This window comes from Rattus norvegicus, chromosome 10 (genome assembly GCF_036323735.1).
Source record: "Rattus norvegicus strain BN/NHsdMcwi chromosome 10, GRCr8, whole genome shotgun sequence".
NCBI classification, from domain to species: Eukaryota; Metazoa; Chordata; class Mammalia; order Rodentia; family Muridae; genus Rattus; species Rattus norvegicus.
Genome location: NC_086028.1, coordinates 71432427 through 71448225, shown reverse-complemented (window position 1 = coordinate 71448225; position 15799 = coordinate 71432427). Strand labels below are relative to the sequence as shown.

Here is a 15799-nt window from a genome sequence, read left to right as displayed (position 1 = left end):
CAGCTGAAATTGCAGAGCTGCACCATCGCGTTTTCTTTTAATGCAGACATTTGTCATCTGTACACGTCTTCCTGAGTACCCTGTTGTCGTGTTCCTTACTTTTGGTATGCTGTTTCATTTTTGTTGATTTTAATATGATTTCATAATTTTAAAAATTTCTTCTTTTGACTCATGCTCACTGTTCGGAAGTATATTGTTTAATTTCCACATCTTCCTACATTCCTTAGTTTTCTGTTGAATTACAGTTTCATTCTTTTGTAATTGTGATATTGTTTCAATCTTGTTATATCATGTGTCATTGAGCACGTGTGTCTGTGTGTGTGTGTGTGTGTGTGTGTGTGTGTGTGTGTGTGTGTGCATGTGCGTGCGTGTGCGCGAAGGTCTGAGGACAACTTTAAGGAATTGGTTCTTTCTACCATGCAATGGAATCCAAATCATCGGGCTCAAAGGCAAGTGCCTTTATCTGGCCATCTTGCCGGTTAAATTAGTTAAGATCTGTGTTGTGACCTAACGCATGGTGGACGCGTACATTTCAGAAGAATTAGCTCTCCGCTGTTGTTCAGTAGGATGCTCTCCATGTGTCCCTTAAGCTTTCCAGATTGTGGGTTGTTCAGGCTTTCTGCTTCCTCATCCATCTGTCTGTGTCGTCTTCTGTCTGGATATCTTAGGATTTGTTGAAGCGTGGGTATTTCAGTCTCCTACTAATACTGTGTTGGAATGTGTTGTCAGTATTCACTTTGAAATACTTGGGTCTTCTCAAGTAGACTTATATAAATGTGTACTTGTTGCATTTTCTTGGGAAATAGGCCTTTTATCCTTAGAGAATGTCTTTCATCTCTGATTGTTTTTAACTTGTCTGTTTAGTTTGGTGTGGATGATGAATGCTCATTAGAAGTATCTTTTCCCAGTCTTACACTCTGATGCTGTTTTTAACCTTGAGTCCAAAGAACGGATAAAGCAGGATGCTGGTACTATTTTCCCATTTTCTGGCTCTCTACCGTCTTATTTCCTTTTCTCTCTTCTTATCCCCGACATACCCCCAAAAAACAAAAACAAAAGATAGTGTAATAACTTCTGTGTTGTGTTTAGATGGTTAAAAAAAATTCTACAGTTTAACTAATGCAAATTTGAGTGTTATTTTCTTTTTAAGTTCATTTTACATAATGTTTATGTATGATATCATGTAGTTTGTGTGTGTGTGGTGTGTGTATGGATATGAGTGTGATGTGATGTGTTGTCTAAGTATGATGTGCCGTATATGCTCGTGATGTGCTGTTTTATTCTTTGTGTGATGTGATGTGTGCATGTGTGTGCATATGTGTGCATGTATGTAATGTGATATGTGTATGTTATGTACACTGGCATGCATATCCCACAGTAAGTTATGGAGATCAGTCAGTTCTCTCCTTCCCTGAAGCTGCTGGGTTTTGAGTTTAGGCAATCAGGCTTGCACAGGAAGCCTTACCTTCTCAGCCATCTCAGCAGCTCAGGAGTAAATAGTGTGCTCTAGTTATAACATTTTCACCAACAATAAAGTTTTAAAGCTCTAATGCTAACTGGAGAAATGAGATCTGTGTTTCCTGTGTCTTTGAATTACAGTCTTAGTTATGTAATTAGGGTGCTCTGATGGTTTTATTTAAAATCAAATGCAATCAATAAGATAGGATATGTCAGTGATCTCAGTGGCTTATTTTTCAGACAAGTCTTTAACACCACTTTCTTGATCCGTTTTGTGGTACAAGAGGTTGGACACTAGGTCTTAGAACATGTCAGACAAGCACTCTGCCTCTGAGCCTTATCCCTATCCCTTTCCTTACTTTTTATTTTGAGACAGGGCCTTACTAAGTTGCCCTGCATGACCTTGAACCCTTCCTGTAAACCTGCACCACCAGACCCAAGTGAATTATTTGTTTATAATGTGAAAAAAAAATCTTCAGTGAAAAGTTTGCATTGACTGCTTCTTTGTTATTTCTCAAATTTTCCTTTTTAAGTAGATCTCTCTGACCGAACGGTACATCATGTATAAATGTCTTAGCTGAATAGAGTGAGTTTGGCCAGGATTTTGGAACACTTATGACCTGAAGTTTGGTAGTTGTTATCTCTGAGTCAAGAAATCAATGATGAAATATTATCTTTGTTTAAATTCAAAGAAAATGTTATGGTACCATATTAAATTCCACTAAGCGTCAACAGAAACCTGTCAGATGTTCCCTCTGGTTCTGTTTACTTGAGAGATGGTATTTTTATCTAGTTCTACACTAGCTACTCAGCAGAAAATTTTAAGTAATTTAATGAGGTTCTGTTCTTCATGATTTTTTTTTAAATATCTTTTTCCATCAAATACAGACCCAGTTTGACCTCTCCATGCACACTATTTCTCTAGATTTGTCAAGAGGGTTTTCAAACTTTTCTAACTCTGAACACGGATTTTCATTTTAAAACAGTGCATATTCAAAAATCAAATTCTAGCAAAATCTATATAAGACATTTCAAATAGGAAATACTTTAAGATAATGATAGCCCTATAATTTTTAATATAATGAATTTTAGTTATTGATCAATGCTGACCATTGAGTAAATAGTATTGATAGGGAATTTGATTTATATTCATTTAAATTTTACTCACAAAAACAATAAATTATGTCATGAAAATTGATGGGGTTTTGTTAGAGGATTCTGGTTGGTTTCTTGGTACTTAGTTACACTGGAATAACTAGTCTGCAGTGTAGTAGGACTCATGGCATTCAGAAGTGGTTAAAAACTCCCAATCCACTTTAAGTTATTGTCTCTACAGCTGGCTTTTGTCCTTTTCATTTACTTAGCTCTTTATTCATCTTTGCTTGTTTATGTTTGCAGTGTTTCCCTTCCTCCATCTTGAGACTGATGTCTAACTCATGTTCAGATGTTAAGAGTAATGTCTATACGAGTTATTGATGGATTTCCAAGCATTTCCCTTGCTTCCTCACACACGTTAAGTTGTAGGTGATCATATCACTCACATTTAAAGATCACATGCATTTTATTATGTTCTTCTCTCACCCATGTTTTTTAGATTGTGTTTAAAGTTGGGCTTTTCACTGGCTGTTATTTATTTTTAATCTACCAATACATTTAGAATGTGTATTCATTATAATATAGGTTGAATTTGATTTTTTTTGTATTCTAGCATTTATAATTTACAAATGAAAGTCTCTCTTCAACTAGACTGCAGAATTGATTTTCTCCATCTCTTTTTAGCTATTAGAGAAATTAAGAGAACGCTGGATTTTCACAGGCTTGTGGCATAGTTTGGAGTCAGTGAAGACGGTCATCGCAGAACCCCAAGGAGGAGAAAAAACTGATTTTGATGAATTGCTACAGGTGTACTATGATGCTATCAAGTTCAAAGGAGAAAAGGGTAATTTGAAATAATTTCATGTCATGGTCAGCGAAAGAGCTTTTTAATTTATAAAGGAAGGAGAAATTGGTGCTATTAAAAATCATTTAATATTTTTAAGTGAATTGTACTTGAGAAAATTGTATTTTAAAATCTTAGGTAAAAAGAAAGTAGGTTTTAAAAAAAAGAACATATTCTAATATTAAGCCACATTTAACCTTATGAGAACTGTTGTGTCAAAAAGAAAAGTATGATATGTGTAAACGCCTTCTTCATTGACCAAGTAAGATCTGTAGCTTTTACACAGATAATATAGTTTGTGCTTACAATCTACCACATAAGATAAACTTAGGAGGTGTTGTTGTTGTAGTTAGTGTTCAGCTTTGTTTTGTTTGTGTTGTTTGAGATGGTCTTACTACTTAAACTTAAGTTCTTAAAACCCCAGGAGTAGTGGTGTTTGGTGGTACTCTCTGCACTCAGAAGCAGAGGGAGGAGAGTGCACATGGATGCCAGCCTGGCTTCAAATGCTGTCTCAAACAACAGAGTGACCAGACTCAGTTGTCACCTTGACAAGAGTTGGATGTGAAAGCTGATAGCAGTAATTGAGGAGCAATGCAGCAATGCAAGTACTGTAATGTTGTTAATCAGTTTTTAAAGATCTATTTTATGATCTTATGTCTATGGGCCTCAGTATATGTGTGCACACATGTGTACATGTGTGCAAGGAGGTCGGAGAAGGCCTTGAACCCTCTGGACAGGTGTAGGCAGCCGTGAGGTACCATGTGAGTGAGAGCAGTGAGTGTAAATACATTTAATGACAAGGCTGTAACCAAGTATGGGAGCCTGTAATTTCAGTTCTTGGGGATCAGAGGGATAGGAGGATGGAGAGTTCAAGGCCAGTATGGTTTACATACTGAGATCCTGTCTCAAACAAACAAGAACTCTAGGCACGGTGGCCTTTGAGCTCAACACTCCAGAAGCTGAGGCAGGAAGATTGTTGAAAAGAGGAGGCCGGATTTATTTTATTTTATTTATTTGTTTGTTTACTTTTACTTTGGGTTTTCTAGACGGAGTGTCTCTGTCAACCCTGGCTGTCCTGGAACTTTCTTTGTAGTTTATAAACCTGGCTGGCCACAAACTCGCAGCTTATCTGCCTGCCTCTGTTTCCCAAGTGCTGAGATTGAAGGTGTGAGCCACTGCCCCTGGCTATAAGGAACTTCAAATGTACAGGTTATTAATCGATTTGCTACCATTTCCATTTAATTTTGTTTCCTTATTTATTAAAAATAATGAGATTTTTTAAATGGTGTCTCATAAAGCAATCCAGAGTTGCTGTAAATGTACTAAAAAACATACTATAACAATAATAAGCAATTTCGGAGAATTTTAGTGCACGTTTCAAAAAATGATTTAATTTCTCTTGCTTAAGATGGAGCCCTTCTCATAGCAGTTTGTCGTGGCAAAGTGAGCGAGGGTCTGGATTTCTCAGATGATAATGCCCGTGCCGTCATAACCATAGGAATTCCTTTTCCAAATGTGAAGGATCTTCAGGTAAGCCACCCAAGCCTTGAGAAGTTCTGTCTGTGTGCTTTGTGTAGAGTTAATTATATCCTATATCCTGTATCCTCAGATACTTAAGCCTCTGGGGAATCTGAATGAGTGGAAATATTTTAGTAGGAAATGTTTACTTTTAGCATACTGTTTGTATAACAATGGTAATTTTGAAAGTGTGGCCTCTCTCAGGTTCATCACTATCATCTATATCATCTGTGAATTTGATGAAAACACTGTGTTTTTTCCCCTCCAGTCTCTATCAGGATTTTCTGCCTTAGAAACAAAACAGTGCTGGAGAGGCCCACAGTTTGTGTTTCATCAGCCCTTAGGCGGGCATTCATAGGATCCCCTGAGGATCCCAGAGTCCTCTCCATATCTAGCTCTCTAGTGCCTTGTAGATCTCATGGTCTCAGCTGCTCCAAATCCCTTTCAGTCTCTTCCACTTGAGCTCAGTAGGACTGGACTTGTACTTGAGAGCTCATGTGTGTTGACAGAACTGGTCACACAGGGAGCTGGGAATAGTGAACATCACCTAACGAGGCTTGTGTTACTTGGCATCTGTGCCCTGAAAATGTTTGCTCTGTTTTGCTCAAATTTTACTCTTGGTTTAAGTAGAGAAGTCATTTCTGAAGCAGTAATTCATCGAGACCAGTCCTCAACCTTTGGGTAAGGAACACTTTGACAAACCTCTACCTCCAAAAACATTTACATTATGATTCATGACAGTAGCAAAATTAGAGTTATGAAATAGCAACAAAAATAATTTTATGCTTGGGGGTCACCACATCACCACAGCTTGAGGAAATGTATTAAAGGATCTCAAGGGACATGAGAACCATCGATCTACAGCAAGTAAAGTTTCGCTTCATTATCACTGCTTCCTAAGCTCTCTCCTAACTTCATTTGTAGTAGTAAGTACTGAAGGATATATTAAGCTCTCCTGAGGTTAGAAGCAACTGATAAAAGAAAGTGCATAGAAGTGTAAGACGCTCGCATGCATCTGTGTTCATTCAGTCACCTGGTTACAGAAGCTGGCTGAAAAGCGTCACAAACGCCACATGCAAGTTGACTGCATGGCTCAGTTCATGGAGCTGAACGCATTACAGATGTTAAAGATGCAGCCCCATCCGAGGTCAGAGGCCAGCCATCTCCCACCCAGGGATGGCTTGTGCAAATTCTGGGGTCCGAAGGCTAAAGGGCTTGCAGTCTGAGATCCAAAGGTAATAGAAAAATATACCAGCTTCAGAAGGACAGCAGAGAGCTTTGTTTCCCTCTTCTGTCTTTACTTCTCCCTTGTGGCCCACAGCTGAATGTCTTCTGCAGTGACCTTTCTGACCCACCAGCCAGTATCTGGAAATATATAATCAGACACACAGAAGTAGGTAATGATTCACCTATTTCCTAGGTATCCCTCAAATTAGTCAAGCAGCATCCAAAATGAACACCTCAGTTGGCATTGTCATCTGTCTGGACGGTTTTTGTTTTTCCAGGCATTTGAAGGTGCTAGCAATGTGAGAATAAGACATGGCATTTCCTAGCCACTGAGCGGGCACACTGATCTATCTCCTTACTCCCAGGGTACAGCCATGTAGATACATGCCAAAAGGAGAGTGCTTTCAGTAGCATAGTCACCTTCATTGTTGTTGGTATGTTAGTAAACGCTATGCACTGTACACTGCTTCTCTAGGAGAGAGGTCTTTGGGTGACATCAACAATAAATAAGCAGTAGGTTCTTCCATCAGCTCCTAGTCTTCCCAAAACCTCTGCACTTCACATTTTTTGCTTCCTCAGGAGGGTATGTCATCCAGCGACTCACAGCCTAATCCTTCTAGAGGTTGCTGGCCATGACAGTTTCTACAACTACCAGTGTTCTTCTGCAAGCACGCTAGGCTGTGTCTGCTATTCTGAGATGGCTGGTGCTGCCCAGACATCTGCTCTAGCAGTGACACATGCTCTGCAACATCCTGTGTTCACCATCAATAGCTTCTAAGCTGAGTTCTGCAGAAGTCCAGCTCTGCTGTTGGCCTGATGTTGCAATTGCCTGTTGGTGTCCTACTCGTGTCTTGGCATTTTACCCTGATCCTGCAGTGTTTCGTGAATGTACTTTATTACATGTGGCCAACCTCTTTCATCTCACATACTACACATATTCTTTTAGCAACTTAAATATATTTCCCCTTAAACAGAGTCCTTCCATTTTTGCTCATATTCTTTCTAAGTTTTAGACACACAACACATTTTTCAGAAATTGAAAAGATGACAAAGTAAATGGCTAATACTAGGCTACAGTAAGTATTACACTTCAAAGTAAGAAAGTCCAAGAGTATTCATGTCAGACTTGGAGTACTCATTACCTTTAAGAGACACCATCGCAGATGCCAAGAAGTGCATGCTGAGAGGAGCCTGATATAGCTGTCTCTGAGAGGCTTTGCCAGAGCCTGACAAATACAGAGGCAGATGCTCGCAGCCAACTGAGAACTGAGAACAGGGTCCCCAATGGAGGAGTTAGAGAAAGGACTGAAGGAGCTGAAGGGGTTTGCAATCCCATAGGAAGAGCAACAATATCAACCAACCAGACACCCCCCCCCCCCAGAGCTCCCAGGGACTAAACCACCAACCTTAAGAATATACATAGACAGACCCATGGCTCTACCCGCATATGTAGCTGGTGATGACCTTGTTAGACATCAATGGAAGGAGAGGCCCTTGGTCGTATGAAGGCTCAATGCCCCAGTGTAAGGGAATGCCAGGGTGGGGAGGTGGGAGGGAGTGGGTGGTGGGTGAGGGAGCACCCTCATAGAAGCAGGGGGAGGAGGGATGGGATAGGGGGTTTCTGGAGAGGAAACTGGGAAAGGGGATAACATTTGAAATGTAAGTAAAGAAAATATCCAATAAAAATTTTTTTAAAAAATGAAAGCAAAAATTCCCCTCCAACAGGGAGGGGAATAGGGTGAAGAACTCTGGGTAGGGGAGGCAACATTTGGGATGTAAATAAAATAATTAATTAATTAAAAAATAAAATTATGTAAATGACCAAAACAAAAAAGAAGAGGAATTATCAAAAGGTACTTTATCCTTTCCCATAATTTTTAGTGAAAAAAAAAAAAAAAAAAAAACAAAAAACAAACCGCTTCAAAACTGGTGATCATATAATATTTGTTATATTATTCTTTGCTAGTTTTTCAAAAATTCTTAAAGTTAAAAAACATTTATAAGACAATATCTTTTATTTTTTTTTTCTGCCTTCAGTCTGACAAATGTAATTCTGGGCCTTGCTATCACACAAAACTTGTTAATACTTTCCTTCTCTGTTAATCAGCTTTTCATTGCTGTGATAAACAACCTCCAAGAATAGAAGCTTTGTTTTACTTATAGTTTGGTAGGTTTCTTCCATGTTTGCTAGGCCCCAAAGCCGTATGCTTGTGGCTAGGCAGAATGCCATGTCAGGAAGGAAGCAAAGAGAAAGGACTATGGTCCTAGTGTGTCCTCATAGTAAGGGACACCTGAGCCATCTTAACTTATGCTAAGCTCACCCCTTGGAGTTTTTTTTACAACTTGACCAAAGTTCCACAAGCCAAGGAACAAACCTTTAATATTCTGGCCTTTGGGAAACTTTAATTCAAACAGTAGCCTAGTCTTGTTCATCCCTCCTCCCCACTCCTTCCCTCCTTCCCACCCCTTTCCCTTCCTAACTTTTTTCCTTCCTTGGGTGTGGTATGGTGTATTTACACAAATGAGTGTATATGCCCATGTCTGCATATGCAGAACAGTGTCTTCCTCTATTACTCTACAACCTTTTTTTTTTTTTTTTTTTTTTTTTTTTTTTGAGATAGGGTTGTTGCTAAACCTGGAGCTCACTGTTTTGGCTAGGCAGCTGGCCCCAGAGTTCTAGGAATTTACCCATGTTCCCAGCATTAGGGTAATAGGCATGTGTGGTCATGCCAACTCTTTGTCTGGTTGCTAGGCATTCCTACTCAGGTCTTGCTTGCATAGCAAACACCTTTACCATCTGTCTTAGTTAGGGTTTTGCTTCTGTGAACAGATACCATGACCAAGGCAACTCTGAAAAGGATGACATTTAATTGGGGCTGGCTTACAGGTTCAGAGGTTCAGTCCTTTATCATCAAGGCAGGAGCGTGGCAGCATCTAGGCAGGCATGGTGCAGGAGGAGCTGAGAGTTCTACATCTTCATCTGAAGGCTGCTAAGAAGATTGACATCCAGACAGCTAAGAGGAGGGTCTTAAAGTCTAAGCCCACAGTGGCACACACATACTCCAACAAGGCCACACGTACTCCAACAAGGCTACACCTCCAAATAGTGCCACTCCCTGGCTATGCATACTCAAGCCGACACACCATCTCCCTCACTCCAGTAGCATTTCCTTATCAGCGATATCAGGCGTAAAGGAAAGAGTGTTTCACATTGTCATTTGTCCTCATCAGTCTTGTGTATCAAATCTAAACCTTAGTAACTTGAAATAGTAATAATTTGTTGTAGATCACACATCTTCAGAGTGTGGCCGGCCAATGCCAGTTACTGGAAAATATTTATTTGTATGCCACAATGGACTGTAAAAGAAATTCCAAAATTTCATGTTTGGGTGAAATTCCATCAAGTACTGTTGTTTGAGGAAAGAACTAGGAAATCCAAAGCCGTGAAAAGTTTGTCAATAATATTTTCTTCCTGTTTCTTTATACAAATTTTAAATGTAGGTATATGATCCTTAGTGAGTAGATTTTTCTATCCAATACAAAATAAACATTCTTTCTTACATCAAAAATGAGTTCCCTGTAGACCAAAAAAAAAAAAAAAAAAAAGTGGTAGAAAATAAAGTTTTTCAATGTATCCTGCCACTCTCTGGGGATTGGCATTGGTCGTTTCCTCTGTCCCGTGCTTTTGTCCTGTAGATCTTCACTGGTGCCCTTTTTATGCTCACTTGCTTTGTAATACACCAAGAGGTTGAAAGTGCTTTATCGAAAGTGCTTGGGGCCAAAAATATTTCATTTTGGAATTTTTTAAGTTTTAGAATATGTACAGATTTCACTGTGACGTCTCTCATCTGGAAATCAAGTGCTCTGGACACTGAAACGTATTGTGCTCCATATCAGTCACCATGTGGCAGACTTCAGATCCTTCTTCCTGCTCCTCCTTCCTTTTGTGAGTAGGCTTTAGTCATTGCGTTCGTGTTTATATCGAGAGTCAGAGCTTAGAGATTGCCTCTGCCTTCCAACCACTGGGTTTAAAGCGTGTGCCACCATGCCCCGCTACTACTTTTTACATGTTTTAAATTAAAATATAGTCACATCTTACTCCAGCCCCTCAAATGCTCCCTCCCCTCCCTTTCAAACTCACGGCCTCGGCCTCACGTTCTTTCATTATTACTGCTTTAGATATGTATGCAAATAGGTATGCAAGTGGAACCTGAGTCTGGTTAGTATTGCTTGTATGGATATGTTTTAGGACAGCCACTTAGGGTCAGGTAACTGTTTTTTAAAAGACAGAGTCTCACTAGTAGCCCTGATGGGCCTGGGAATTTCTATGTAGACCTGACGACCCTTAGACTCAGAGGTCTGCTACCTCTGCCTTCTGAGCGCCAGAATTAAAAGCATGTGCCACCACACCAGCCTTTATTACCTCCTAAAGCACGTACCCAAGGTTCATTCTTGTGTTCTTCTGACTACTTATGTCATAATCTGCCGGATTGAAGATGTTGGATTAGCTGAGTCTTCTCAGGGCTCCCTGGGCTGCATTCTCAGCTGTAGCTTGGGCTTCACTCCCAAGCTCATTCAGGTTACTTGGCAGAATTCAGTGTCTTAGTTCTAGAGAATCAAGATTCCTTAGAACTCAGGAGCCACTTCTGTTTCTTAGAGACTACTCAGTGTTGAATCTAGCTTGGAGATCCTCTCCAGCAGGGTCTGCAGACTACTTCCTTGTGCCAGTCAGCTCAGACAGGAACTTTTAATCCTGACACCGATTCCCCTTTCTTTGCCATACAATGTCAAGAGAGTGGTTGTCACATAACCCAAACTCCCTGCTCTGTGCTCACTGCTCTCACTGGAGAATGTATTGATGTGACCCGTCATTGGTCACCTTGGGGTCCGTAGCCATGATGAGTCTCATACATACATCCTTCAAAACTACTTCAAATTGCTGGACTTCATATTTTTGTGATACTGTTTGTCACGTAGAAATAATCTGTAGGCAATGTCTATAGGCAAAAGCTGTTTTAATATTCAAATAGAAATGAATCAGATTAACCTCTGCATTATTTTCTGTCTTTCATTTGAATTCACATTTTTAAAAGTCCAGGTCCATGTCTGAGTTAGAAAAGTGATTTGAGCAAGAAAAAGAAGGCAGTGACATTATTTTTATGATACTAATTTTTCTTAAGTTTAAGGAAGATTATGGAAGTAAAAAATTAAATACAGCTTAAAATTCTGACCTAAGACTTCACTGCCTCACTAGCAGAGCCTGGCTTTTAGAGAGACAGGAAAATGGATATTAGAGCCAAAACTATGACTTCGTTGGCTGTGACCAGGATTTCCTCTTCCCACCGTAGGGACTAGAAAGTAGAGGTAGGAAAATTTCATTCTGGAGCCAAGTGTGACTTGTTTAGTTCAAGTCATAATTTATTACTCATTCTTTAGGGACCTGGGAATAAAGAGCCCCACTATGAAATGTTGATAATGGGCCGCTCTGAAGGGCCAGCATTAAGCTGACTTTCCCAGTGAGGATTTTTTTTTCACTTCCACCTTTCCCAGATGCTTCTGATCATTCTGAAAGAACATACTTAATCATATAATAGTGTAAAAGAAAATTTTCTGTGCACTAAACTGAAGTGCTTGAGGGACAAGAGAGGGAACCCAGACTTTTCTGTAAGTACAGGTTGTAGGAAAGCATAACTTTAAACATAATTGTCTTCTCCCTCCCTCCCTCTCCCTCTCTCTCTCTCTCTCTCTCTCTCTCTCTCTCTCTCTCTCTCTCTCTCTCTCTCTCTCTCTCTCTCTCTCTCTCTCTGAACCTAACTAGAAGCACAAACTACTATAGTGGGTTCTGGGAACATAGTAGCACACTGTCTATAGCCCCGTGTCTCATGCAGATCATAGTCTAGCAAGGAATACCGATGTGAAAGCAATAAACAGTCAGCGCTGAATGAGGGCTGTGAGAGAAAGTACAGGAACTATGAGACTGTTGCAGCAGGTCTTTATGGGTCGGGTAAGGCTTCCTGAGGAAGTGTTATTTAATCTGAAACAGTAAGGAAGGTAAGAGCGGTGTCGGCGAGCAGACGGACAGCAGTAGTCTCAGCACAGCAGTGCATGCTAAGACCCTTGTAGGTGAAAGAAGATGGGAGACAGTTTCCAGGAATTGCAAGAGCACAGACTTGGGGAACTGGGACAATGACCTGTGAACTCAGGCTGGGAGAAGCATTTAGAAGCCAAATCACCTAGGGTTCCATATGCCGATTTCAGGATTTGGGATTTTATTCTGTACTATGAGAAACCTGATCCAGGAACGGAGGCTAAGGTCAGAGTAGAGTGGAGTTCTGGTTATAGTGTAGCATCTGATACAGAAACCCACCTGGATCTAGCCCCAGTAACAACATCTGCTTCCCAACGGGGGATGGCCACATATATAAACTTAAAGCACGGTAATACTAAACTCAGTAACATTTAGGAAGCCAACAGTTTATAGTTGGAATGGTTGGAAATACTTAGGCCGAATAAGTTTAGTCTAAATTACGTACACCTTACTTTTACTCAGTTTTTCTAGCCTAAAAAAAAAAAAAGATACTGGAAAGCAGTTTATAAATACATCTTAAATTTAAAAAAGAAATAGTTTAAGTAAGAACCTAAGTTGATCACTTGTATGTTTGCCCTGGACAGTAAAAATGAGGAAACAACACCCTTTGAAAGACAAATGAATGACAAAACAAAAGATGCACAAAATAAATTAATGAGTTGTTGTGGTTACTTCTCTCCCCTCCCTACCCCGTGCTAGAAATTGGACCCAGGGATCTGCACATAATAGACAAACACTGGGCCACAGAGCCTCATCCCCGGGACCAATCGTCTATTCACTAAAGGGGTAAAGACAAGTAGTATATGATGGATCAATGTTTTCTTAATTTATTTTCTTTCATTCCTCTGAGGTTTTTGCAAACACAGGGACTTTGTATATTAGTTTTGGTCTCAAACTAGGTCTGAGTTCTAGACTCACTTGTCACCGAGGACACTTGGAGATTGATAGAGACTTTTGTTCCCACTGACTTGTTGACACAACATAATTACAGCACTTCCTCAAGGGGACGTAGGGAACTAGTTTTTGACTTCTCTAAAAATCAATGTCAGCCTGTCCCTCAGCACTGAGTTTGAGTTGGGATTTCAGTTACACAGTCTTAGCCAAAAGTCTGGGAGGCGACAGAGTTATCCTATCAGATCCTGTTCATTCTGTCAGACCTGTTCTAAAACTACAGGGTACAGACGCATAGAAGGGCTTCAGGTATGTCACTCAAGTTTTCCAGCTATAAAAATCTTGAAGTATCAGATAATATAAGTTGTAATGTATATCACTATTTACAATATTAGTCTTCCTGGTTTTGACTGAATTTAATAGTTTGATAAAAACATGTATGGTACCACTTCCATAATTTGGGAGCTGAAGCAGGAAGATCTCAAGTTCAAAGCCAGCCTGCTCCATAAGGAGCCTTTAGTAAATAAAGAATCACTTAAAGCCTTGGAAATGTAATGCTTTCTAACTATAGGACTTAGTCTGTGTGTAAGGGAGTATAGTGGTACAGTAACTCACAGTGTCTCTTTCTACTGTATCATTTTAGCAAATTTGTGGCCTTGATATCAGAGTTTGTCAACCCTGGCACTGTTGACCTTTCGACTACTACAGTGTAGAATCGTTAGCCAAATCTCTGCCTTGGCTCACTATGTACCAGGAACAGTCTCTTATCTCAAGTACACTATATTGCAAATAGCTTCTTAGAGGCAAAATTTAGTTGAGTACCAGTCCTTTACATATAAAATATATACATGTGAATTGAAATGAGCAATTTGCAAATATTGTGTGTGTGTGTGTGTGTGTGTGTGAGAGAGAGAGAGAGAGAGAGAGAGAGAGAGAGCGAGAGAGCGAGCTCACGGCTAGGCATCTCTCAATTCTTCCCTCTCTGTCTCCTAGCACCAAAATTACAGGACACTTAACCACCTTTTTTGTTTAGTTGGGTTTTGTTTTGTTTTGTTTTTTGATGAGAGTACTGAAGATCCAAACTCAGGTCCCTTCACTGTACAGCAAGTAAGCACTTTACCCTCTGATCCTTTTTCTTAGCTCCTATATTTATATTAAATGACATCCACCAAGTTGGAAAACAGTGGAATATAAAATCTCTTGGTCCCACCCGCCACAGCCACAGCCCTGCTCCTGAGAGGCACTGGCGCTCATCACATGTCTGTCTAGGGTCATTATTTAAGGAGTTGTAGTAATTACTGACTTCCTATTTGAAATAAGGATTTTAGCTGAGTTAGTCTACATTTCCATTTTATATGTCCTTTCATATATCCTCTCAACACTGTATGAAAGTGCAATTGTTTTCTTTCGAAATCTATTGTCAATGATCACATCATGGCTGAAAATACCGTTGTTCATGATAGTCAACGTTTTCCTTCCTGTCTTAAACTTGAGAGGTAATAATACTGTTTATCCTCCCCTTTATTTCTGACTGGTCTCTCCACGTAGCCTGAGTTAACCTTAAACGTATGTGGTGCCTTTCTGCCTCAACTTGTATGTCTCATGTGCCAGGTCACTGGCTTCCTGGGATCTTCCCTTTCTTTTAGGGTTTTGATTGCATTTCCTGGGATGTAACCTAACCTCGTGCAAGTGCTCTTCCATGAGCTTTACTCACAACACCCATAGTTATGCTCTAAGGAACAGGGTGTTTGCTGTGTTGCCAAGGCTGTCCTTGAAGCCTTCCAAGTAGACAGAACTGTAAGTTTGTGGCACCATACCCAAGCTTCTCTCTCACCTCTGTAGGGTACACTTCTCACAGTTTTCTCTGTTAGTTCTTAGCCTCCTGCTCCGTGGTGCTGGCTTATTTTTTATGAGGCTCTGAGGGCGCATCAGTCTGAACTTCCTCTTTTCAGTAATCACTTATCAGTTGCTCCTCTTCATTATCTATATGGGATTTAGGGCAAGATCTTTTTTTAACACAACTCAAGTTTCCAAAGTGCTATGATTCTGCGTGTCTTAGTCCACACTCACACGTTCCCATGTGAGAAACTTGGAGTCACACACTCCTGACAATAAGAAAATTAGAGCTTTTAAAAAATCAAACTTTCAGTTACTTTTTAAAGGCCCGTTTTCCCTGGTTTGGGGTCTTTTTAAATGCTTTGTTTATGTATTGTGTGCACATCTCGCATGTGTGTGTGCACCATGGCACACAGGTGGAAGGCAGAGGACAGCTTTCAGAAGTTGAGTCTCACCTTCCATTTTCCTGAAATAGGGTTTCTCTTGTTTCGCTGCTGTGTTGTGTTCTCCAGGCTAGCTGGCCTGCTAGCCTCAGGTGTCTCCACCTCCCATCACTGAGAGCACTAGGATTACAGGTGCAAGCCACTGCATTTAACCTTGTGTGAGTTCCAGGACTCGAAGATGGGCTGACAGGTCTTTTTGACAAATGATTTTTACCCACTGACCTATATCTCCACTTTCCTATTTTAGAAGATAATTTGGATATGATAAAGATCTAGACAGCAATGGTTTTCTGTTTCATTAACACCTGGACTACAGTGTTAGTAAATTGAGTTTTAACAGTTTACAGGGTGTGTGTGTGTGTGTGTGTGTGTGTGTGTGTGTGTGTGTGTGTGTGTGTG

The 15799-nt window shown here is 40.1% G+C and overlaps 2 protein-coding genes across 2 annotated transcripts in view; both read left to right on the top strand.

Moving 5' to 3' along the window:
- Window positions 1–15799, top strand: part of LOC134480843 (large ribosomal subunit protein eL21-like) — a 1068210-nt gene that overhangs the window by 228153 nt on the left and 824258 nt on the right. The window lies entirely within an intron of this gene.
- The window catches only part of Brip1 (BRCA1 interacting helicase 1), a 126049-nt gene that overhangs the window by 79858 nt on the left and 30392 nt on the right, over window positions 1–15799 (top strand). The window contains exons 15-16 of the mRNA XM_006247063.5: window positions 3238–3397; window positions 4806–4927. Of these exons, the coding sequence (XP_006247125.1) occupies window positions 3238–3397; window positions 4806–4927 (282 nt within the window). The remainder of the gene's footprint in view (window positions 1–3237; window positions 3398–4805; window positions 4928–15799) is intronic.